Source organism: Leuciscus leuciscus (assembly GCF_965113295.1).
Source record: "Leuciscus leuciscus genome assembly, chromosome: 4".
Classification (NCBI taxonomy): Eukaryota; Metazoa; Chordata; class Actinopteri; order Cypriniformes; family Leuciscidae; genus Leuciscus; species Leuciscus leuciscus.
Genome location: NC_138728.1, coordinates 24,494,617 through 24,520,321, shown reverse-complemented (window position 1 = coordinate 24,520,321; position 25,705 = coordinate 24,494,617). Strand labels below are relative to the sequence as shown.

The 25,705-nt window shown below is 38.1% G+C and overlaps 1 protein-coding gene across 1 annotated transcript in view; it reads right to left on the bottom strand.

Moving 5' to 3' along the window:
* The window catches only part of phf21b (PHD finger protein 21B), a 56,340-nt gene that overhangs the window by 14,422 nt on the left and 16,213 nt on the right, over positions 1-25,705 (bottom strand). The window contains exon 2 of the mRNA XM_082167431.1: positions 13,840-14,058. Coding sequence (XP_082023557.1) covers positions 13,840-14,058 — 219 coding nt within the window. The remainder of the gene's footprint in view (positions 1-13,839; positions 14,059-25,705) is intronic.

Here is a 25,705-nt window from a genome sequence, read left to right as displayed (position 1 = left end):
AAAGTTAATTTCAAACCCTGTGTGCGACCTCAATTTATTTGGAAGCATTTGTGGGAGAGCAAATAATTGTTGTGGTTCGACCTTTTTTCTAGAGATGCACCGGTCTCACACCGGTTTGTGCTCCAAACACAGGATAGGCAACCGGACAGTTTTTTGTTTTATTTTGGCATATCTCTATTCCGGACTTCCACACAAAATGCATTGCAATCATGTCCTGAAATGCCATTTGTGTGAAAATATTACGAAGTCTGTTAACAGGACGTTAACACAGGCCAGAGAAGAGACACGCTGAAGACGGACGCAAAGAGGAGAGCGTGATGCTTTCTCGATGCTCGAAATATGGGAATAAAAATACAAATATTGAATTGGGGTGGGGGTTTGTATGAATGTATCTCTTAAGGGAACTGACTGTCTTCAGATAGTTCCGATGGCATTTTATTTTCCTCTTACCTCCATAAATGACTGGTTCTTGGTCCCCCCTGTGCCCACCCATTTATAAAATCCTGGAATCGCCCCGCCTCCATATAAAGTAGTGTTTATCAGCACAGCTGCTTTGTTTACAGCAGTTCCAAAGAAACGCTTCTTTTCCATTAGCGCCATCTCCTGTCAGAGAGTGAATTTGTGTTTTCATTCAGTCCGTCTGTTTTTGTTTTGTGCAGGTGTCTTATGTAGCAATTTCAAAGTCTTGAAATGATGCAATCTAATTTAAATCAAAAACAGCTGCTCATGCTACATGTGTAGCATCTTAGTTTGGATTGTGATTAAAACGCAGTGGTTGCCTCTAATTTTAAATGGCTACAGATGTTTTTTAAGGCCAATTTGCCCCGTTATAGAGCAAATAAACAACAACAAAAAATTGCTTAAACAATGGAAGTAGTAGTAGGTCATCCGGGTACTTTTTGCCTACTGCTTTATGAATACTATGAATTCAGACATACACATGCAGTTTTTCATCTACTATATATCAGGGAAGTATGCATATTCATATGCTGTCAGCATTTTCATCCCCTCAGATAACAAGCTGGATGAGCAAATTGGTTTTAATTATCTTTGCCGAGATAGGCTCTCCCAGAAAGCATTTCAATTAAATGAACATGGTCTTTCACTTATTGATAATATAATCATTGTACAAGTATAAAAATTATATATTAAAAAAAAAATATATATATTTAAAAATATATTTAATAACTAAAATATCAGATTGTTTTCGCCACTGAATAAAACAATTTCTCATAATTCTGACTTCTTAGAATTGTGAGATATAAAGTCAAATTCTGAGGGAAAAAAATACCTTTTCCTCAGAATTGCAAGTTTATATCTCACATTTCTGACTTTATAACTCGCAATTGCGACTTTATATCACGCAATTATTTATATTTATATCACTCACAAATGTGAGAAAAAAGTCAGAATTAAGAGATAAAAAAAAATCACCTTTTTTGTATATTCTTTGGCGGAAACAAACTTACATAATTTTGTAATCCACTCAAATATATTATAAATTATAAAAAATAAATAAATAAAAATAAATAAAATATATATATATATATATATATAAATTAACAATAAAATGAACTCTTCAGACATGTTTCCATATTTTTTGTGACTCCAAAAGTGACTCCAAGTGACAAGTAACTTAAATGTGAATAACTGATTTAAAAGAAATGATACAAAATGGTTATTTAGTGAATTTTATATCACTGGCAGGAAGTAGGATTTGAATTTCACATTTTTTTTTACATTTGCACTAAACACTCCATTTCAAGGTTTAACAGCAGAGCTGAAAAAACGCTGACAGACGAATAAAGAATCGTGAGAGGTGTGAGCTCTGTAATGTCAACGGTCAACCAGAATTGTTTTGTTTAATATACTTTTTTTTTTATAAGAGCAGTAAGACATTGTGCTGTAGCCTTAAATAAGGAATCATGTGAATGTTTAAGTGAGTTTTCCACTCCCTTGACCCCTCAGCAATGAATAATAGTATCATAAATACAAGAAGCTGGATTTTTTTTTTGCTGTAGCTCCACGGCCGCAGTGTGCACCGATTCCGCACTTTATGTCCTGCTGTCACAGGGGGGTTATATAACCAGAAGAATACAAGACAAGAGTTTGAGCTCTACTGCTTTAAAATCCCTCTCAGTCACTCATCTCTGTCTATTGTGCGCTAGCGAACCAACATGAGGAGGTGGGGCGGCCTGCGGCCTGTTCCCATGACAACGGTCCGAATGAAATGTCTTGCTCCGTCAGGGCTGTGATTTTAGTAATTGCTGAATCCCAGCAGAGAGAGAGGGAGAGAGAGAGAGAAGGCTGTAACCTTGAGTTGCGGCATTCAGCTTGTATTTTGTGAAAGTACTGAATGAAACAGCAGGCCTGCACGAAATTACCCATCAGCCCCTGCAGCAAGATAGAAATGTCAGGTGAACGCTAACAATTCTGTTTTTGCCCGGATGGTCACGGATCAGAAGCTATAAAGCTGATTCTGGCCTGGAGCCTCAATACGCTTTTTAACTGTAAACTGAAGCACCTATTTTTAGCTGTTTATTAGAATTGTCTATTTTTGTGATCCACAAAAGAAAATAGTCAAATTATGAGAGCGCTTCATTTCATAACACGGTCATAGATCTTATAAGCATTTAAAATGTACTTACGGACACACAAATCGGACAAAATTTCTATAGTATGTGACACTCAGTGAGGTCGGTGATGAAAACAAATGAATTCATAATTGACCTTTTTTTACTTGTTTTCCAGTAAAATATCTAAAAATCCTTAAAGCAAGATGAATTTACTTGTGAAGCAACACTACTTGTGATATTAAGTCTTGTAAACTTCTTTTATCTTAATACTAAAAACAAGTGAATCAGTTCCAAATATCACTGAATTAGCTGATTCTACAATTAATTTACTTCAGTCAATCAAACATCTGTCTTAGCATGCATTTTTTCTTAGTAAAAAGTTTATGTAGCTAAATGTTGTTTATTGCTATATTGCCACATATAAATATTCTTCCTTGTGTTCAACATTTTACTGTATTTTTATATGATGGTGCCTCTAAAAAACATTCTTTATTTTAAAAGCAAATACAGAAATATTAAGATCTATACTGAATATTATGAAAATGTCAAATGCTGCTAAAATATTTACAGGTAAAAGTTCTACGGCAGAATAATAGTTAATAGTTTAAAGTGTGTGATTCAAAAAGAAGAAAAAAGGAGAAATGTTTTAAAGAAATGGCACAGTTACAGTCAGAGAGAGCAGTGAGAGTAAATTTGAGGAGATAAACCAGATATTTCATGTGATATTGTTCATTAAATTGGGTGACCAGATATCAATGTCAAATTAAAAATACCATAATTCAAGTATTTTATTAAACAATAACATGAAGTTTGCTGACCACTAATGGTAATTCTCCTTATTGTATGCATCCTACAAAATTTTAACTTGTTGAATGTTTAAACCAGGGCTATAGTTAAATAAGAGTGAAACTACACTAGCAAAATTAAATATGCATACATTTGCATAATTAAGCTAAACTCTTGTCTTTTCCCTGTCACTAGTTCAGTACCAGCAAACCCCACATGGAGGCACTGTGAGCAGTTAAAATACCAGTTCATAAAGTTTCTATCTTCAGCAGGTGAACACGAGAGGAAATGACACACAGATGAGTGTTTTATAGATAGAAATATATACAGTGAATATATACATGATATACAGACATTTATCTCAATACATACACTGCTGAAATGCAAGCATATATATTATATTTGTTTTTCCACACAGAACAGATTCAGCTCTTTGCTCAAAAGGACAACTGACTTCAGCCACAGAGACAGAAAAACAAACTTAAAAAGCTAGCATTACTAGCATCTATTATTTTATAGAATTGAAAACTCATGCCACACCAGGAAAAACGATATGTGACCCGTTAGCTGAACCAGCATGCTAATAATCTTTTTTGAAATGAAATGAAGCAGTCAAATTGCGTAATCAGAACACCCCACTGCTCTTCTCTCTCTGCACATGTAGACGCTGTGCAATTCAATTAACACTTGGCATTTGCCGTGTCATTGGTGTGTGGGAGTTATTAGTGATGCCTTTTGGACCGGCATGTGCGACTGTGGCTGTGTTTGTAGCACAGCACCCCAATTCTGACTTATCAGCAGGGCATAAACATCGGAACAGAGCCCGTCTTCTTATTTAGGTTGTTTGAAGTGCCTCTGTAAGGCCTTACACAAGTGGTTCACAAACCCTGTCCTAGGGAAGTATTCGGTTTCAGATGCAGCAATGTTGTCAGACAGTGGTTCCCAACCCCGTACCCCCAACACTACACATTTTTGATGTCTTTCTTGGGCTGCGTTTACACTTGGCATTAACATGCGAGCTGTATCCGGATGTTGTCCACATACACATTGAAAAGACAAGTGTAAACGCGCTTCTGATTGGAATGTTATCCGATCAGTGTGTCCCAGGTTCGGAGGTAGTCGAGGACGCATTGTGATCGGATTTCAGTGTGATGTAAACACAATCCAGCCATTATTCCCCCTTCTCTCTCCAGGAATTGCTGCACGTAGCTGTGTGGTTTTACGATACAGTCGAGTGCAAAGTACATCGCAAATATACTGAAATGTTTGCTTTCGCACCCTAAAGTTGCAGAAGAACCATTTATTTTCTGTAAAGAACACGCATTTTTCCCACCACAGCTGGCAACGTTCTCGGATCCGTTTCTCGATACCGTTTCCATTACGGAATCTATCCACATTATTAGTACTTGCAGCCTCTTCATCCTCCTCATTTTGTAAAACGTCCCCCGACTGAAAACTGTTTTTCAGGCTGCACCAGAGCCATCCTTTTTTTCTTTTTTTTTGTTCAGGGGTATGCGAGATCCGATCTGTTATCCAGATACAGAAGCCATTTGATTTGGACAGGTGTAAACGCACCGTGTCCTGATTGGCTTATGATCAGATCTGCATGACGCAGTGAAATACGACAATGCTTTTTGTGCTATTAATAACTTGTTTAAAATTCCTTGTGCCAATTAGGCATAACATCAAAAACAAATTTTGGGGTATAAGGTACAACAACTGTTTCAAATCATAAAAGGCCTCATTAAAAGAATAAGAGTCTTAAAGAAACTTTTAGTAGTTTGACATAATATTGTAAAACAGGAGAAATATGTTCAGAGATGGAAGTTTTGGTAATGATTCGAGCTGTGGCATTTTGTGCCAACTGTAATTTATGAAGAGATTTGGAAGGAAGCCCATAAAACAAAGCATTACAATAGTCGATTCGTGATGTTACAAGAGCATGCACAAGTGTAGCAGTACTCTTGAGTGAAAGGACAGGACGCAGACGATTAATATAAACGGGTAACACTGTTAATATGAGCTTCAAAAGAGAGAGTTCTGTCAAGAATGACACCCAAACCTTTAACCTGCTTCGACAGAGGAACAGAGCAATTATATATTACCACAGAAGAAATATCTGACTTAGTTTTTGAATTTTTTGAACCAACGAGAAGAATTTCTGTTTTACTACTGTTCAATTTTAGAAAATTAATTGAAAACTAATTTTTTAATTCATTTAAGCACTCACCAAGAGCAGAAGAGGGAAACTTTGAAGAAGGTTTAGAAGACAGATAAAGTAGGGTATCGTCGGCATAACAATGAAAACGAATTATCATATTTCCAAAAGATGATGGCAATTGGTAAAAGATAAATACTAAACAAAAGAGGTCCTAAAACAGAACCCTGGGGAACACCAGTGACAACATTGGTGGGTTTTAATTTAAACTGTTTAAGTTGTACAAATTGAATGCGGTCCAATTAATTCATTTAAACAAAATTAAATTTGTTTAATTCGTTACATTTATATAGTGCTTTTCTTGGTCCTCAAGCACCTTACATATGGAAGGGGGAATCTCCTCAAGTGTACTAAATGTATAGTAGGTACTACATTTAGTTTAAAACTTCACAACAGTTAAAAAAGTATGTTCTATATCGTATGAATGTGAATTCCTCTAATTCTGACTTATAACTATTGGCGGAAGTACCTGCTTTTTGGGACCACAGGAACTGGGAACGATTTTAGTAATAGGAATGCCTTTTGGGGGGGGTTAGATTAGCTCCTACTTCAGAGTAGGGTCTAACCCAGCGCAATAGGAACTACCAATGAAATGAGTGTACGTTGATTGGCTGAACGCATACCATACGAAGCACAGGCACCAACCATTTTTAAAAAGCTGTGTAAACTGTGTGTTTACTCCACGAACATGGAAAACTGCAATAAGACAAACATACAGAAAGCTCATGTTAACGGCATTTACTTGTCACCTTTGTCTGCTGCGTTTAGTTTTTTTCTCATCCACAATTATACGTAGAGCTGCTTGCTGTTGTAGGAGATCTCGTCTCTTAGCTCTCCTTTTTACTCTTTCAGTCGCATAACTTGTACGTCTACAATCCATGTCTGTTATCACGAAACCCACCAGCTGCAGACTGTGGTTAGATTGTTTTCAAGTGTTTTGATTAGGGTTGGAGCTAAACACTGCTGGACAGAGGATCTTGTGGGCCAGAGTTTCCCACTCTCGCTCACGACTGTGTCAAGGTCAATTAGATCATTTTGACTTTATGACAAAGCAAGGTTAGTTCAGGTTGTAAAATGTCATGTGGTTTGACTCAACAAAAGCTTACTGATGTTTAAAATGATTTTTAAAACCATATAAATACAAAGAAAAGGCATCCCCCAACTTAACGTGTGTCAAAGCGATGCAATGTACTGGGCGTTTTTTAGTGTAGACCGTGTCGCTGATTATAACGGTTGTGATGCAGTTGTGATGCATTGTAACATGCCACTCACTTTTTTTTACCTTTATTTATATAGCGGTTTTTACAATACAGATTGTTTCAAAGCAGCTTTACAGTGATAACAGGAAAATACTGCAACAAAGTTTGTTTCTAGAAGAAAATAGCGTCACAGTCCAGCTTAAGTAATTTCAGTGATGATTAATTTTTGTTGTAATAAAGTTATTAATTTAGTTATTTATATATAGACTGGAGATATAGACTTTCTGGAGAAAACCGTGATGCCATCATTCAGCTAAGTTCAGTTCTCATATAATGGTGTCAATGCAGGCAGATCAATAATATTGTTGAATATTAAATGTCCCCAACTAAGGCAAGCCAAAAGCCAAAAGCCAAAGTGCGACAAAGCCGAAAAAGGCGACAGTGAGAAAAAAACCAGGCTCAATCGGGGGGCAGTTCTCCTCTTACATCTTGAGCCCTTAGAGATTCCGGAAAATACACGGATAATGTGTCCCGGGATTTGTCCGTCTGATTTTGGTTCATTCACACTGCCAGTGATTTTCCGGAATCTGTGCGTGCGTTCACACACATCCCGTAAAGTTCCCGCAAAGACACGTGACATCGATGTGACATGTAATGTCTCAGCAGCGTCTTAAGTTTGCTTATGAGCAGCGATTTCTCTCTCGAGAAATTGTTATGCTTTTTTTCTGATTCGGTCATAAACTAGTACATCTACGCATCACGTACCGTTTCACTAGCTGGCGAACGATCCCACTTTCAGCGTCATCACTACGACACACCCCTTATGGAATTGATTACGGCTTTTGCTCACACAGAGCGCGTTCCAGGACTGATCCCGGCAATGTTACTAGGTCCCCGTCCCGGGATCGATCCCGGCATCAATCCCGGGACGTGTTTGCGTTCACACAGAAGGCACTCTAGCAATTTTACGGCAATTTCCCGGGCTGTGTGAAAGGGGCTGTAGACACTTAGGGCTAGAATTCATTTACTCCGTCAGTCTGTGGTAGGGTCATATGCATATGCTCTGCTGTTTGAACAATCTAAGCACTTACTCTGACAGACCTCAAAAGCCTCTAATATACATGCACACAAATGAACAAAGCGATTTTTTGCCATTTTCTTGTCACAAAATTGTTTGTTTCAACAATGGTAATTAAATCTATTCAACTGATTTCTGGAAACCAACATAAAAAACTTTAAATAAGACTCTTTTGTTATGCATTGACATCACTAGGAAACCGCACGGAGATGCTTTTGAGTGTTGCTTAACAAAAGTAAAGACATCTGTAAAAGAACGGTCAGAGGGAAGACAGAAAAACGGCCTTTCTGAAAGATATGCAGCTGGTCAGCATTTTTATGGACTCTGTGAATAATGAACCCAATCTCTGAGCTCAATCTGTTCTCTTTTGTGTTTCCTGTGTTGAAATGTATGTTGTGTCCTAGAGGAATCTTTTACGTTTTTCATCTCATTTGAACACATGAAAACACATGCATTATTTGATGTCTATTTTAATAATACACATGGACTTTATTCTTACATTGTTTTACAAACGAATATGACAATCAGATACCCTAAATCCCTAATAATTCATTTAAAATCTTTAACCTGCAGTACTTTTATACTGTCAAAAGCATGTTTTATCTCAAAAAACGATATATAATTTAAAAGTTATAACATTCAAGCTTTGATACATGAAAAATGGTTTGAAATCAAAATGTTATAGTGATATTTTTTCTTAAACTGTTTACATCTTGTTTCATCATGTCAAATTACACATCATCTATAGATATATTTTGCAATAAATTTAGCAATTTAGCAAATTTTTACCATTAAATACTTTTTATTTTACCATTAAATACTTGTATTTTTGACAAGCTATATTATCTGAACATTCTAACATTTAAAATCAATATTTGTTCAAAGTGCTCAAAGCATTACAGCGATGAAAAAAATAAATATTTTTTTACATTCCCTGCATGTTACCATCCAGTTCTACAAACTATATATAATTTGAATTTTATAACAAACAAGCACTGATATTTAAAGTTATTTTCAATAAAAAAAATAAAAACATCGATTTTCTTTATTATTATTATTATTTTTAAATAAGAATTTAAAAATGTACTTGTAATTTTACTTGTATTTATTTCATAATGAAAAAGTGAATAGGTTCCCAAAAAATCTCAACAATTATGATCAAAGGCGATTTTTTATTTATGTCAGGAGTGGACATGGAAACATGCAACAGTCCTGACCTTTGCTGTCCACTGGCGATGCACAAGTCCAATCATACAAACTTTGATATAGTTTTGGCTAAATTCTTGTAATACAACCCTACAAACTACAATTATTTGCAGTTGTATTCTTGTCAGTTCAGTGTAGCTTGTGAAGTTGCTTCATATGGTGCATATGTGCTGAAATGAAGCTTTTATTATGTGCATCCACACCGGACCACAATCCACTTATTATCCAGTTCCAAATGACTGGCCAGGTGGTCTGAGATCTCTCCCCCCTCCCGCATTCATCAACAAAACAAAAAGCCAGTGATTGGTTCTCCTTCTCTAGTGCGATGGGTGTTTTAGGGTTTTGAATCAGTGGGCAGCTGGGAGAGCTGAAAACAGCTTCACTCTACCAAACAATACAGCCATAAAAGGCAGTAAAACAATCCCAGCGTTCCAGTCTGAAGGAGGGGGAAGGGAGAGAGAAGGGGGAGGACAAGTGAAAGAAGCGGTGGAGGGGGTGACTACTCATGCGAATGAAGAGTCTTTTCTGTTGGGAAGGTCTTTGCTATTATTTATTAAGACCTGCTTTGGGACACACTCCAACCAGAGTAGACAGTATTTTTCATTTGATATAAGAATCTAGGGAATATACAATATGTTGGAATAACTCAAATGTAAAATACTGTTTTGATAACAGAAGTTTGTGAACAGTTTATTTTCAGTGATTTGTTGGATGAGTGATGGTACAACATTCAACACACAGGTACAATAGTAGTGTGGGCAGCAAAAGTACAGAGTTGCAATCCTGTTGTACCTTGTGTGTCAAGTGTTTTACGATCTCTGAGCCAATAACACACTGATTTTTTTTTTATGTTTTTCAACATAACATATTTGGACAAACATATTTTCAATGTTTTGTTGGCCGAGCAAGAGGCAAAAGGCAAGACAGTACTGTGAGCTAGAGAGGATCAATATACCATAATACAGTCCTACAATTGTTTCTAAACAGTGGGTTTTTAAGTTTTTGGACAGATTATTTTTGTTTTATCAGCTAACAAAACATTCAAGTATTGGCAGCTGAATAGAATGGTGCAGGTAATGCAGGTACCTTCACTTTGTAGGCCAACCGGCAGTTCGCATCACACTGGTTACCTCGACAAAAACCCAATAGGATTTCCCCATAGGTTTTTGGATTATCACTAAAAATAATAAGCTATGTTTTCAACAAAAGTTTATACTTGCACATTTTGTCCATCAAGATAATTATCACAGATAAACACAACTTTTATGAATTTTGAAGCCTAAAGTCAGTCACTGGAAGTAAAAAGCTAAAGGTAGGCTATAAACGAACTACACCATGGTCCCACGTCTTTCAGTCTCTGAAACTCTTTCAGTTTTTATCTAAAAACATTTTCCAAGAACGTTAGAATAGTTTATAAGAGCACAATTATAAGCAAAACAAGGCTGTAAAAGCAGACTGAGTTTATGTGTTCGGCGAGATTTAATCTCCTCAACAGCCTCTGTAGTCCCATTTAACCACTTGTTAGCAACCACCTTTTTAAAGACACGCAACAGCTTAAAAAAAGCACGAGTGGGGTAATACTGATGTATTTTGTTGTAGAATAAAACATGAAAGTGTCTTAAAGGTATAGCGGAGGATGTTTTACTTCCTGGTGGGTAACCTATACTATTGGTCCTCCTAATTGTCAATCATTCTGGTGAATCAATCAAACTTTTCAAAAAGTGGAGAGGGCGGGTCTTATCTAAAATTTGGAAAGATCCTCCGCTATACCGTTAAGCTTGTGTTCACCACAGACCTTATTTCAGCCATTTAACCAAAACCCCATTCAAAAAACCCATTGACTTCGGGACGATTGAACCGAAAGTGCTAAAATGCAACTCGCTTTCGTCTTTTGGCCTACAAAGTGATGTCATACCTGCACCACTCTATGATCAACACACACAAACACATAGCTCTTTTGCAGTCTCGCTTTCAGTTTTGTCAAATTAGATATGTTGTCTACCCTGACTTAAAGTGCCCACTTTGCACAAGGAGATGGTACTTCCAGGCAGAACTGACCAACACAGAAAAGGCCACCGTGCTGAATGTGTCATCTGTCACTGCGTGATGGTGTGCATTACTATAATAATGCTGTGTGGTTGAGGGAGGCATGGTCCTGTCTCATGCCAATGTATTTCAGAATGCTGGGGTTGTGATGGAGGTGCTTTTGTTGGTTTTTAGATGGGTTTATTTAGTTGTACCTGTGAGCGGCTGATGTTTTGCATAGTGTTGTGTTTGCGTTTAGTTGGGCCAACTGTAGTTGCACCTGTGAGTGGCTGATGTTTGTGCTGTGTATTTGTGTAGTAGGAGTGTAACAGTTCTTCGTAAAAAATCCAACCGCACCGTTCTCCACACACAGTTTGGGACGCACTTGCACCGCGGTTGATCTCAAATCTGATGAAGCATCTATAATATGGTTTTTGAAAATAACTAGGGATACACCGATACCACTTTTTCCAGAACGCGTGGCTGATGTTTGTGTTGTGTGTTTGTGTAGTTGTCCCTGTGAGCGGCTGATGTTTGTGTTGTGTGTGTAGTGTAGTAGTGTTACTGTACCTGTGAGTGGTTAATGTGTGTGTAGTGTAGTAGTGTTACTGAACCTGTGAGCGGTTGATGTGTGTGTGTGTGTGTGTGTGTGTGTGTGTGTGTGTGTGTGTGTGTGTGTGTGTGTGTGTGTGTGTGTGTGTAGTGTGTGTTGTGTAGTTGTGTTACTGTACCTATGAGCGGTTGATGTGTGTGTGTAGTGAAGTGTGGTTGTGTTACTGTACCTGTGAGCGGTTGATGTGTGTGTGTGTGTGTGTGTGTGTGTGTGTGTGTGTGTGTGTGTGTGTGTGTGTAGTTGTGTTACTGAACCTGTGAGCGGTTGATGTGTGTGTAGTGTGTGTTGTGTAATTGTGTTACTGTACCTGTGAGCGGTTGAGGTGTGTGTGTGTGTGTGTGTGTGTGTGTGTGTAGTGTGTGTTGTGTAGTTGTGTTACTGTACCTATGAGCGGTTGATGTGTGCGTGTAGTGAAGTGTAGTTATGTTGCTGTACCTGTGAGCGGTTGATGTGTGTGTGTGTGTGTGTGTGTGTGTGTGTGTGTGTGTGTGTGTGTGTGTGTAGTGTGTGTTGTGTAGTTGTGTTACTGTACCTGTGAGCAGTTGATGTGTGTGTAGTGTGTGTTGTCTAGTTGTGTTGCTGTACCTGTGAGCGGTTGATGTGTGTGTAGTGTAGTTGTTGCTGTACCTGTGAGCGGTTGATGTGTGTGTAGTGTAGTTGTTGCTGTACCTGTGAGCGGTTGATGTGTGTGTAGTGTGTAGTTGTGTAGTTGTGTTGCTGTACCTGTGAGCGGTTGATGTGTGTGTAGTGTAGTTGTGTAGTTGTGTTGCTGTACCTGTGAGCGGTTGATGTGTGTGTAGTGTAGTTGTGTAGTTGTGTTGCTGTACCTGTGAGCGGTTGATGTGTGTGTATTGTGTAGTTGTGTTGCTGTACCTGTGAGCGGTTGATGTGTGTGTAGTGTAGTTGTGTAGTTGTGTTGCTGTACCTGTGAGCGGTTGATGTGTGTGTAGTGTAGTTGTGTAGTTGTGTTGCTGTACCTGTGAGCGGTTGATGTGTGTGTAGTGTAGTTGTGTAGTTGTGTTGCTGTACCTGTGAGCGGTTGATGTGTGTGTATTGTGTAGTTGTGTTGCTGTACCTGTGAGCGGTTGATGTGTGTAGTTGTGTTGCTGTACCTGTGAGCGGTTGATGTGTGTGTAGTGTAGTTGTGTTGCTGTACCTGTGAGCGGTTGATGTGTGTGTAGTGTGTAGTTGTGTTGCTGTACCTGTGAGCGGTTGATGTGTGTGTAGTGTGTAGTTGTGTTGCTGTACCTGTGAGCGGTTGATGTGTGTGTAGTGTGTATTGTGTAGTTGTGTTGCTGTACCTGTGAGCGGTTGATGTGTGTGTAGTGTGTAGTTGTGTTGCTGTACCTGTGAGCGGTTGATGTGTGTGTAGTGTGTATTGTGTAGTTGTGTTGCTGTACCTGTGAGCGGTTGATGTGTGTGTAGTGTAGTTGTGTAGTTGTGTTGCTGTACCTGTGAGCGGTTGATGTGTGTGTAGTGTGTAGTTGTGTTGCTGTACCTGTGAGCGGTTGATGTGTGTGTAGTGTGTAGTTGTGTTGCTGTACCTGTGAGCAGTTGATGTGTGTAGTTGTGTTGCTGTACCTGTGAGCGGTTGATGTGTGTGTAGTGTAGTTGTGTAGTTGTGTTGCTGTACCTGTGAGCGGTTGATGTGTGTAGTTGTGTTGCTGTACCTGTGAGCGGTTGATGTGTGTGTAGTGTAGTTGTGTAGTTGTGTTGCTGTACCTGTGAGCGGTTGATGTGTGTGTAGTGTGTAGTTGTGTTGCTGTACCTGTGAGCAGTTGATGTGTGTAGTTGTGTTGCTGTACCTGTGAGCGGTTGATGTGTGTGTAGTGTAGTTGTGTAGTTGTGTTGCTGTACCTGTGAGCGGTTGATGTGTGTGTAGTTGTGTAGTTGTGTTGCTGTACCTGTGAGCGGTTGATGTGTGTGTAGTGTAGTTGTGTAGTTGTGTTGCTGTACCTGTGAGCGGTTGATGTGTGTGTAGTGTGTAGTTGTGTTGCTGTACCTGTGAGCAGTTGATGTGTGTAGTTGTGTTGCTGTACCTGTGAGCGGTTGATGTGTGTGTAGTGTAGTTGTGTAGTTGTGTTGCTGTACCTGTGAGCGGTTGATGTGTGTGTAGTTGTGTAGTTGTGTTGCTGTACCTGTGAGCGGTTGATGTGTACGGCGGGTGTTTGGAGGTTGATGGGGGACGTCGGGAGCGTCTCAGAACTCAACGCTTTTTGTCCGTTAATGTGTGCTGTCACCATGGAAACGGGAGTCTTTGCTGGCACCACGGAGATGGCGATGCTCTGGCTGGGCGGCTTGATGAGGGCGAGGGGTTTAGCGGCCGTCCCCACAGGACAACTTCTGACAGCGAGCTTCTGTCACACAAAACACACAAACAGCAGGTCATTAACCCTCAAACCACTGACAACCTTCAGGCCTCTGCGCTGGATTAAAACCTTAATGGTAGATCTTACAGGGGCATTTGTCTCAGGAGTTTTCCTTTTGAACCAGCACAGTTCATGTCAGTTGTGTACACGCATGCTAATTATCATGAATAATCAAAGTTTTTCCCCAATTTCCAGCACACAGAAGCTCGTACATAATAAAGAGAGCGCGAGGGCTGCTTTGATACTTGTTCATGCTCTTGCATCAGCTCAAGTTCAGGGACTCAGATTTAAGAGTGCACTTTAATGTCTGTGTGTTTATTGGCTGTTCAAAGTCTTCTTCCATTTCCTCTCATTTACCGTGGGAAATAATACAGCAGATGATCAAACAGTCTTTAAAAGCAGAAAGTAGAGCAGCGTTCACTTTCATGTGTGTGGGGTGTAGACTTGTGTACACTGCAAAGAATATATATATATATATTAATTAGTATTTTTTGTTGTTTTCCAATAAAAATATAAGCATCCCTAGAAAAACTAAAATTACATTTAAATTGAAAATTGTGTAAGATATTAAGACTCATTTAAAAAGGATCTGTTCTGTGGTTTTTGCCATTTTTTAGGCATAAACATAAAAAATTGGTTAGATTTAATTGCTTCATATCTGTGTTGCATTCAATATATCTTGAAGTTAATTAAAAAATTAATTATCTGACAAGTCTATTTCATGCAGCTTGTTTTCTTGTTTTAAGGGTTTTTCAGGATTTCTTGGAAAACAACCACACAAAAAAAATAGTTTAAAGCATAAATCGTTCAACAAAATTTCCGATAACTGTCAGAAAAAGTCTTACATATTTTCACTTCTCAAGTATTTTATCTTATTTTAAGGATACGGTGCTCTTCGCGTGTCGGTCAAGAATGACCGATTTTTAAATATATATATATTTTAGTTTGATAATGTTTTTTATTTAATATGTTGTATTTTTAGGGGATTTTTTTTATACTAAATTGTATTTGCGCTGTATTTATAATGCATTTATTAACTTTTTGAGCATAGACCTGAAATTAAATTTCCAAATTAAACTGTTGTAAATCTTGAATGCTTTAGAGCAAAGACTTAAGTTTGATCTCTTTTTAAAGACGACACTTGGCAGATTATTCCTGAAGTGAAAAAAGTTTTAAAAAGTCAACTTAAAAAGTAAAAATTGTACGAAAAATGTACAAAAATACTATTTAAAATTTTTATATGAAATATATATTTTCAAAATCACGTCTTACTCTAAAACTACAAGAAAATCAAAGCCATAAATGTAAACAAGTTGTGTTAAAAATTTGAGCTTGATATCTCAAAAAATGAGCTTTCAGTAAGATTTTGTTTGGCTGCAGTACCAAAGTTTTCACTAGATAAAATTCACCTCCCATTCATTTCCAATGCGCTCATTTTTGACCACGAGAGCACAAGTGTGACTATTTTTTACAGGACCATTTAACCGAATTATGTCCATGATTTTGTTTTGTTTTTTTGTGTTCACAAAGCAAAAACCTTTATCAAGTTTCGTACCATTCCAATGAAGTAAAAAAAAAAAAAAAAAATTAAAAATACATTAAATTTTTCGGTCTAAAATGACCAAAGAGCTCCAGAGGGTTAAATGTTTTGACTGGAAATTTGAAAAGACAAAATCCACTTTCGCACTGGGGTTCTAGAGTCTGATGGTGCACGTAAAAGTGTCGCTAATAATTCCACACACAGAAAGCCTCTTTACCTGCTCCGATCAGCACAGTTCACACTATAAGCGCTTTGAATATTTCATATTCCATTCCAGCGGCCTGTTCTCATTTCTGAACGGCTTTTATGGTTTTCTGAAGACTGTGAGGGGGGAAGGGAGCAAGAGAAAGAGCGAGACAGGTCTTTCATATTCAGCTTTTCATATTCAGAAGCCCATCTATCTGTAAAGGAGCGTTTTCAAGATGTTCTTCACATGTGAGCATCTACAGCCAATAAACCCTGAAAGACAGATGCATATATTCATAATGCTGCTTCAGTTTATGACTCTGAAGAATCACATTGGCTCTGCAAGGTTTATGTGTTTGCATTGCTAAAGGAAAAGTTATTTGCACTCAAAATTAGGGCTGTGCAATTCATTGAATTTCAATTTCGATCACCAAAATAGTACAATCGAGTAAAAGCGATTATTTTGCCATGTTCTGTTTTGCAAGAACACTCTTATTTTGTCTTGTTTTCTGAATGAAGCCGTTTTCTTCCGAAGCCGTAAACTCTCTCAGCTTAAATGTTTAAACTGATAAGACTTAAAGAAATGAAAATGATCAACTTTAGTTACGATGCAATACTGGCCCGATTGTGCAAGTGACAATTCCGTCATGTCCCGACTCCTAAGTGCGAGAGTGTAGTTTCGACGCTTGCCTTGTCCAACCCATTTTGAGAGAGAGAGAGAGAGAAGACGCAGCACCGCTGAACACTCACGCGGTTTGTGAAATTGCGTCTTTGCGAAAGTTTTAAAATGATAGATTTGATTTTATAATCTGTGTGGATTAATTTAGGCTGCTCATACAATCTACTTGCTAAAGTGAATCAATGTTTGTCGGGGAATTTCCCGCATTATAAATGGTAGACCTGCAGGGAAATTAAAATACTTGAAGTATTATCTGTTATATTATTTATTTTAATAGTTCAAAAAGTACAATAAATGTTCAAATTTCAATTTTTTAAGAATTGTTGAAAGGTGTCTTTTTAATAAATGCAACACGTTCCCAAAGTCATGTGAAATAATCGTGTTACATAATCGTGATTTCAATACTGACCAAAATAATCTTGGTTATGATTTTTTCTATAATCGAGCAGCCCTACTCAAAATTGCTCACTATTACCTGTAACCAGCTTTGTGTTTCTCATTATTGCTGGACAAAACTATCTAGAGCTAAGCATTCACCAAAAAACTCTTATAACGCTTTCCTTATTTACGACAGTAAATCTGCTGAGAATGAGTGGTGAATTAACCCCAATCCAGAGCAGGTGAAGCAAAAGCCATTTAAAATCACTGCACATGCTCACCACTGTGGTGTGAATAGGGAGATTATTCGTATGTTATTCATTCATTCTCTCACAATGCATGTGGTGAGCTCTATTGTTTCTAAGGATCAATGTTATCCACAGGAAACCTCACAACCGGCATCTGGACACAACCTTCCACTGCTGCCCCGTTCACCTTAAGACACTGATGATTGTTTCAAAGGTCACCGTATGAACCGACCCCACCCCACCCCCACCCCCACCCCCAAACCAGAGCAAGGCAACATGGGTAAACTTGGTAGAAAAATATAGCTTTATCATAAGATGATCTGTTTTTTAGCAATTGCTGTTTTCAAATGAAACTTTATTATGTAAAATGATTCCACTAAATACTCCTATCAAATTAATGCCACAAAGACGTATATTATTTATCTGTGTGAATCAAAGTCAAGTCACGTCACCTTTATTTAGCGCTTTTTACAATACTGATTGTTTCAAAGCAGCTTTACAGAGATAACAGTAAAATAATGCAACAAAGTTAGTTTCAAAAATGGTGTCACAGTCCAGCTTAAGTAAGTTCAGGAATGATTCATTTTCGTTTAAAAAAAAGTTCTTAATTTAGTTCATTTATATATCTAGCCACTCTGGAGAAAACCTTGATGTCATCATCCAACTCAGTTCAGTTCTCATACAATGGTGTCAATGCAGGCATCAATAATATTGTTGAATATTAAGTGTCCCCAACTAAGCAAGCCAAAAGTCAAAAGGTGAAAAAGGCGACAGTGGCAAGGAACCAAAACTCCATCCGGTGACAGAATGGAGAAATAAACCTTGGGAGAAACTAGGCTCAGTCGGGGGGCCAGTTCTCCTCTGGCCAATGAACGAATAGTGTATGATTATGATTCAGGCAGCATTATAGGTCAGAACATTCAGAATATTATCCAGTTCCATCTGGTTGAAGATCATATTCATCACGGCGATATGGAGACGGGTATATGGTAGAACGCCATATGATAGAGTTTGAAAACCAATGTACCAATTTGCCACGCTACACTGCCACATATTTTTTTTAAAGTAGTTCATTTCAATATTTCTGTGAACAGAACAGCTGAGCTACTGTCACGCTAATGGTCGACTTTATCAGTCATATGAGCAACATCACTTCCTGAAGGCAAATCTGCAGGAGGTTAGTCAACGTCTCAATCCATCCGTTAAATTTATTTACCATGTTTGACCTAATATTTAAAACTGACGTGGATTTTCATCCACACAGTGAGGTGATTGACATGTATGCGTGACATTTCATAAACAAGGGTTATTTCCCAGCATGCTCAGCAGCAGTGAGTTGACGGTCTGACACAAACAAAGACTTTTACAGCGCTGTAATGAACCGCTCGGACCTCTCACGCCTCGGGCTAAACAAATCAGCCACGTGTCTCGTGTCAACACCGAGCTTCCGGTTTCATTGTGCCCGATGAATGGAACGGGAAATAAATGCTCTCGGATATCAGAAGCCTTTTCAGGAGTCATTTTAACGCTCTTCTCTTTGACAGCATCATGATTCCTGTCAGAAAAACTAAAAATGAACAACTACAACAACCAACTGTGCTCAAAAATCTGCAAACTCTGATCTTCTAATATCTCCTCATGCCCCTCTGATGTCAATGGTTCCTGTGTAAAGACCTTCAGGTTTAAGACCCCAAAACGGCCCCAGATTGGGCAACAGCAGCTTGTTACAGGAAATCTGATGCCTTAATTGGGCATCAAATCCTCTTTTCAGAAGATCACGGTCCACCTAGGGCCCTATGAAATCTGTCCCAAATTCTGTGTTTTATGTTTCCATTTTTCTAGATGTCTGAGACACGCAGAACATGCAGACTTCATATTTAAACAGCAGTCTTTTGAGGTTTAAAGTGTACAGAAGTGTACAGCCCAACTTTTGATTTATTCATCCAAATTTGGCTAAATTCCGTGACGTTCCATTTTATACAGTAATTCCATTTTTATGACTGGATGTTGCAATTATGTAGAAGCCTATTCATCCCTTATAGAGCTAGAGAGTTGCAGAAGATGTGAAGTAGCCTTCATCCAAATGACCTGACCTCGTCCTACCACATGAGGCGATCCCACTGGAGAACGGGATAATCTGGGACTGTCTTGTGCTGTGTGTTTTGGCCTCAGAACCAATAATCTCCTGCCAAACAACAGGCCATGAGCCCAATCCTCAACTCTCTGTGATGATAAGACTGTGTGGACGTCAAGCAACGTTGCAGAAGACACAAACCCCTCAGTCAGATTTCTTCTCATTTTTGAACAGGGTCTTCAAGACTGAGCAATGACTATTGTAATAAAACCTAGTCCACATTGCAAGTTAGTCTGACCATGAACTGCCAACTTGGACAGGAAATACAACCACAGTTTGTTGTTTTTATATTTTGTTGAAGGTAAATCTTCAAGACTAGACATATTTGAAATTAAAATATGCACCATAATAATACAATGAATTAAATGTCCAAAAGTAGTCAAGAATAGCTGATAACAGGTGGTTCAATTATTGAAAACTTAGCATACATCCGCCATATGAGAGAAACTGAACTGTTTCAAAACTGCCATCTCACAACTCATGTTAATAGCCTTCTATAATAATCTGATAATCAAACTAGAGCCCCTTCGAACACTATGATAAGATATCTCAAGGCATTATTTATTTGATTGTCTGTACAACAAAAATCCCATGGTCTCATGTAATAAACATCAAATAAACCTTGTGATGTGACAACAACAGGAATGAAACTGAATCCTGACTCAAGATTACGGATGTCAGGGTGAGGAAATTTTCACACCAGTATATTAAATTGTGACAACTCTGGTTTTATCGATAGTATCGGGGGTATTTTGAATGCATATAGTAAGTACATGTAATTACTTAATATTACTCAGTACTTAAATATATAATTACACTGACACATTAAAATAAGGTGTAACCCAAATTTTTAATTACATCTTCAGAAGTTCATGCTGTTCTATGTGTTCCCAAATTTTCATGAAGAACATAAGTAATGTTGTTCTACATTTTCTAAAAGGTAAATTTAATATTAATTACTGAATGTCATTTCCATATGGATTCAGGTGATTGTGTGGTCCTATAATAACTATGGGTGTAAGCAAACATTAATTGAATATCACAATATTATGTTTGACAATACTGTATTGATTCTCAATACAGTGTCTATATGTTTACTTGAGAAATTAAAAACTGGCATACTGTGAAGCTTTAAAGCAGAATCTAAGAATATGTACAGTCATAACTGTTTTCATACCTGAAGAATCCTGCAAGCACTTTTATTATTCTTTAAAAAAAAAAATTCTTGCCAATACACAGCTCTACATATAACTAAAGAGTTTAAACTAGCAAACTTAAAGATCTCCCTTAAGTTTTCTGCACAAAAATGAACAAATTAAGAGAAAAGTATATTATTATTGTAATATTATTACTGTACTGTAAAATAAAAACTAATATTCAAAAGCAATTATTATTATTATTTAAAATGAATTACTTTGGTTGTGATCCTTTGAAACATCAACAGTGTGAAGGTAAAGTAAAGAAGAAGAAAAAAACAGTTAAATCACTAGTTCCCCAGCTGTTAAGTCCAAAATGTCTCCAACGCCTTCCAGTCAGTTACATAACACCAAGTAACGAAGTAATATTCAGGTGACACCTTAGCATGATTTGTAAATACAGCAAAATCAGAGTCAAAGTCAAAGTCTGTTTATTGCCTCCATCTCAATTATCTCAAATCCCCAAAACTCATTTCTGTAATAATGCGTCTGATCGATGAAAGCACTGGTCTTCCGTTCCTCCAGCACAATGAAATTGGGTTTGAGTATTGTATTGTATTCAGAAACTGGTCATTTTCTTGCTTTAATAAAGATGCAAATCAATATTCAGACCGCTGCCCGTGTTTCTGTGAGTTTCAACATGGCACTTCATCTCAGAGCGAATCACTATTTCATTACACGCACACAAAATGAAATGCCACATGTGAGCTCCTGCTGTATGTCTGCTGGAGAAATCAATCTTTACTGGACTATCGCAGGCGTTGGCGTGTGAACGTGACGAGTGAAACTACATCTTGTTTCTTTTATTGTGTGTGGTGGAGCACGACGGCAAACTGAGTTCAGTTTTAGTTTGACTCTTCTGTTTGCTGTTAACTGCTTGCATCATTTCCAGAACGATTTTCCAGGTGAAAATGTGCCGTACGCTTAACATTTCCTCTACGTTTGCTAAAATTAATTTCCACTGAAAGGGTACATGAAATCTTGATTGGATTTCTCTCCTAGGAAAACTGCCTGCTATACTGTGAGGGGAGGAAAAAACCTGATTGTTTCTCAAACATTTCTGGATTGATCGACATAAAAAAGAATAATTGGAATTTTAAGTAATTAGTAATACTTATGGTAACAACACACAAGGTGCATATGCAGTGGTATATACATATACACCATGAAAGTAGAGATGCACCGATTGATCGGCTGGTGATCGGAATTGGCCGATTTTCACGTGATCGGCCATGACCGGTGTGTTGTGCCGAATTTCGACCCCCGCCAAATTATTACCTCCCTAGCATTGGTAGGTTTAGGATTAGTTGTGGGGGAGGGGTTAGGATTAGGGTTGGGGTTAGGATTAGGCAATCAGGTACTGACTTCAACGAGGGGGGTAATAATTTGGCAGGGAGTCGAAATTCGGCACAACACCGGTCAAATGCACTCGGGCGCCGCATGAAAAACCTTTTGAGCGGTACGGTCTCATATATGGGATTGTTATTATTTCTGTGCCCCTGAGAGTAAGTTACCACATTTATAATGTTCAGTGACGTCGCATAACTGCCAGATTCAAACTGTGCTTTCGCGCGTTGGCTGGCGCTGAGCCAGAGTCGGACGCGTCCAGCGCTGTCATATATCACAACTAAGCAGTGTTTTCAACCTCATAATGTTTATTTTAGGTTTCAGACATTTAAATACACATAAGCACGAGTAATTTGGAGTTTGTTGGAAGCAGCAATAACAATCTATTCAAATATAATTTGTCGACATGTGTTATTCATATCAGACAAACATAGTGGAAGTAACTATAAAGTTTATTCTATTCTTCTCAGTTCACCGGCCACTTACTTGCATTTATTTCAGGAGAAACTGATGAATTCACGTGCTGTAAATCCGACTGACAAGACAACATTGCGGCGCCCATCTCATGTTATAGATCAAGATTATTTATAAAGGTTTTTAAACGACCAAACACACTCAATTACACGTATTTGAGAATCGGAATATCAGATAGGCTAGTTCAAGTAGTTGATGACATGGTAAGCAAGTTTGCGAATATTTTGAATAAAAAAGGAAAAGCGAAATAAAAGCGACACATCTGTAATACAGTATTATTGTGGCTGTGGTGTATCGCGTGACGCGTCGCCATGGAAACATTAAAGGGAACGTTCGCCTTGAAAAAACTCACGCTGGGGGTGGGGGTGTCAGTTAGAATATTTTAAACTTACGCGTGAAAGGGTTAAAGAAAAGATCGAAAATAAATATTTGTGTGCTGTAAAGTGGTTAGAAAAATAAATAAATCGGAATCGGCTAAAATCGGTTGGTCAAACTCAATGAAAAATCGGAAATCGGAATCGGCCTAGAAAATTGTAATCGGTGCATCTCTAAAGTGCAAAAATTTGTCAGTCATATGCTTTCAGATAATTTGAACAACCAGGGAAAAAAAGGCTGCATAAGCTTCATTCAGCATCATGAACGAATTCACATTTTTATAAAATAATAAATGTATTTATCCCACAATGTCTTACACTTGGCAGTTGATAATTCTCATTCACATCCACAGAAAACAACATTTCTACAAAAAAAACTGCATACGATTGAAGGTTATGGGCCCTATTTTAACGATCTGAAACGCAAGTGTCAAGCGCAAAGCGCAAGTAACTTTGTGGGCGGGTCTCGGCGCTGTTGCTATTTTCCCGGCGGGATAAATTACTCTTGCGCCAGGCGCAAATCTAAAATGGGTTGGTCTGAAGTAGCTTCATTATTCATAGGTGTGGTTTGGGCGTAACGTGAAATAAACCAATCAGAGCGTCATCTCACATTCCCTTTAAGAGCAGAGGCGCTTTTTCCATAGCGGATTGCTATTGTAACGGCGGATTTGCCAGGCGCGCGCCAGGAGCGGTTCACAGCCAAGGAGAGCAACGCTCTCGTCACGGCCGTAAAAGAGAGAAGTTACATTGAAATGGAGAAACCCACCCAAATTAACTTCGGTTAAACAGGCGTATGATAATTTGGGTAAATGTGTAAGCTAGATGTATGCTTTTATAATAAATTGTCTATCTAATTATCTATCTATCTATCTATCTATCTATCTATCTATCTATCTATCTATCGTAATAATGTATGATTTGCAAAAATGAAAACTGCTGCTTCTGTGTAGATGAGAGAATCAAAGTGTATGCTCGTTGTGCACACGCTACATTGATTATGGCTAAGCATGCGCCCTTAAAATAGCATATGAATAACATGCGCAACGCGCCATTGACTTTAAACTATTTTTTCCTGGTTAGTGGCGCAATTGTTTTCTAAACCTGCAAAATAGCATGAAGGAACGTTTGCGCCTGAACACGCCTCCTCTTTGCGCTGAACCGCCCCCGGGAGCGCAAGTCTATTTCTTAGTTAACCGACGTGCTTCTGTGGAGGGAAAAGTCCGCTTTGCGCGGGTGCAAAATAGGAATGATACATGCGTCGGTGTACAAAGTCACTTGCGCTGGGTGCAAGATAGGGCCCTATAGCTGTTAATACTCGATTTCCATTGATGGGTCCAAACAGACATATCTGAATACAAATAAGGGGCTGTTTACACAACACCGTTTTCAACTAAAAATGTAAAACTTTTTATGCGTTTTGGCCGATCGTTTACACAACGGCGTTTTGGATGACTGAGGCTACGTTTACACGGAAACGATCTGAAGAGAAAACGCAAAAGTGGTCTCTTTTTATTCTGCGTTTAGACGAGAGTTATGGGGGGGAAATCTGCGTGCATATGGTGATGCAAAAGTGTGTGAAATTCAATGTAGTACGCACTCCAGGCGGCTAGGTGGCAATGTGAAGCACTGATCGGTGCCTTCACTGTCTAGCAGACTTTTGCGTTTTTACCGTTTAGACGGGAACGCGACGGTGGAGCGTTTTTAAGATTTCCACTCTGGAGGGTGGTTTCACTTTTTTGCGTTTTTAAACCCCAAAAACGCCGTCGCCGTCTAAACGAAAGGCACATCTGATAAAATATTTTTACGTTTTCACCCGCGAGCGTTCTCGTGTAAACAGGGCCTGAAAACGCAAACTTTTTAAAACGGGTTTCACAGTGCAAGTTTTAGAAAACGCTCTCCGTGTAAACAATAAAAACGCAAATCTCTGAAGACGATGACGTCATGCACATGCGTATTACGTGTTCAGTCTATAGTGTTTCATCGCCATCTAATGGCCTGGCAGCAGAATACAATGTTTTTTGGATCCGTGTGAATGGGGATCGTTTTGACAATTGTGTTGTCTGTACGTGGAAAACTGAAAGGAAAAACGTATCCGTTTTAAGCATATCGTTGTCGTGTAAACGTACCCTTAATCTTTACCCAGTATGTAATATGTATCGAGAAGGATTCTTGAATTAATGTTTGACTCCCTGAATTGAAATTTAAACAAATCATGAGGTAAAAATCTTATTCTCTCTAATTTTTCCAGGAAAAAAAGAAGAGAGAAAAAAATTATGCATTTTGTTAAATTTGTGCTTAAAACAAGTAAAACAAATTGACCAATGGAGTAAAGGTTAGTCCTAAACCAAGTCAAAATTATATTCACAAGTAAATGTATTTTCTTTTCTTACATTAGTGTTAATAGCAAACCTCAAAGACCTCAAGTGTGCCTCAAAGTGCATCATTCTGAAGAGATGTATTGACCGTCTGTGATCTTTTGTTTGTGAATAATCCACACTATGAGGCTACAGATCTGTTATGACAAACTCATAACCGCTTCATGACATTTAAAAAAAACGCTGTCACATTCTTTAGTCTTTATTATAACCTTTTCAGCTTTTATTCGATTGTTTTGGTTTTTAGCTCTGCTGTTAAATACGGTTAATGGATCCCGGATCAGGATATGACAGGAACAGCACATCCACAGGAAAAACATAAGCCTGACAAAGCTTTCTGTGCTGCATGATAGATTATTCTCTCAGATCTTCATGTGTCTGTGCTCTACTTTCCTTTTAAGGAGCATGTCTCTGCACTTAAAGTGTCGAAAACATAAAACATACAAAAAAAAATGCATTAATACTTTATAAATACCACCACAAACAGTCACAAAGCACTTTTGTCCTTTACGGCCCACGGTAACGACTATGATATGTACATGAGATATATGAATGCAACAAGTTTGAAAAACAAGACTGCAAGATAGCAAGATAAGAGTATTAGTCGAGGGAAAGATTTGATCAAACTTTATTTTTATGTCTTTGTAATTACACAATTATGGAGTAATATTAATTAGCAACATGTACTTACTATAGGTTTAGGG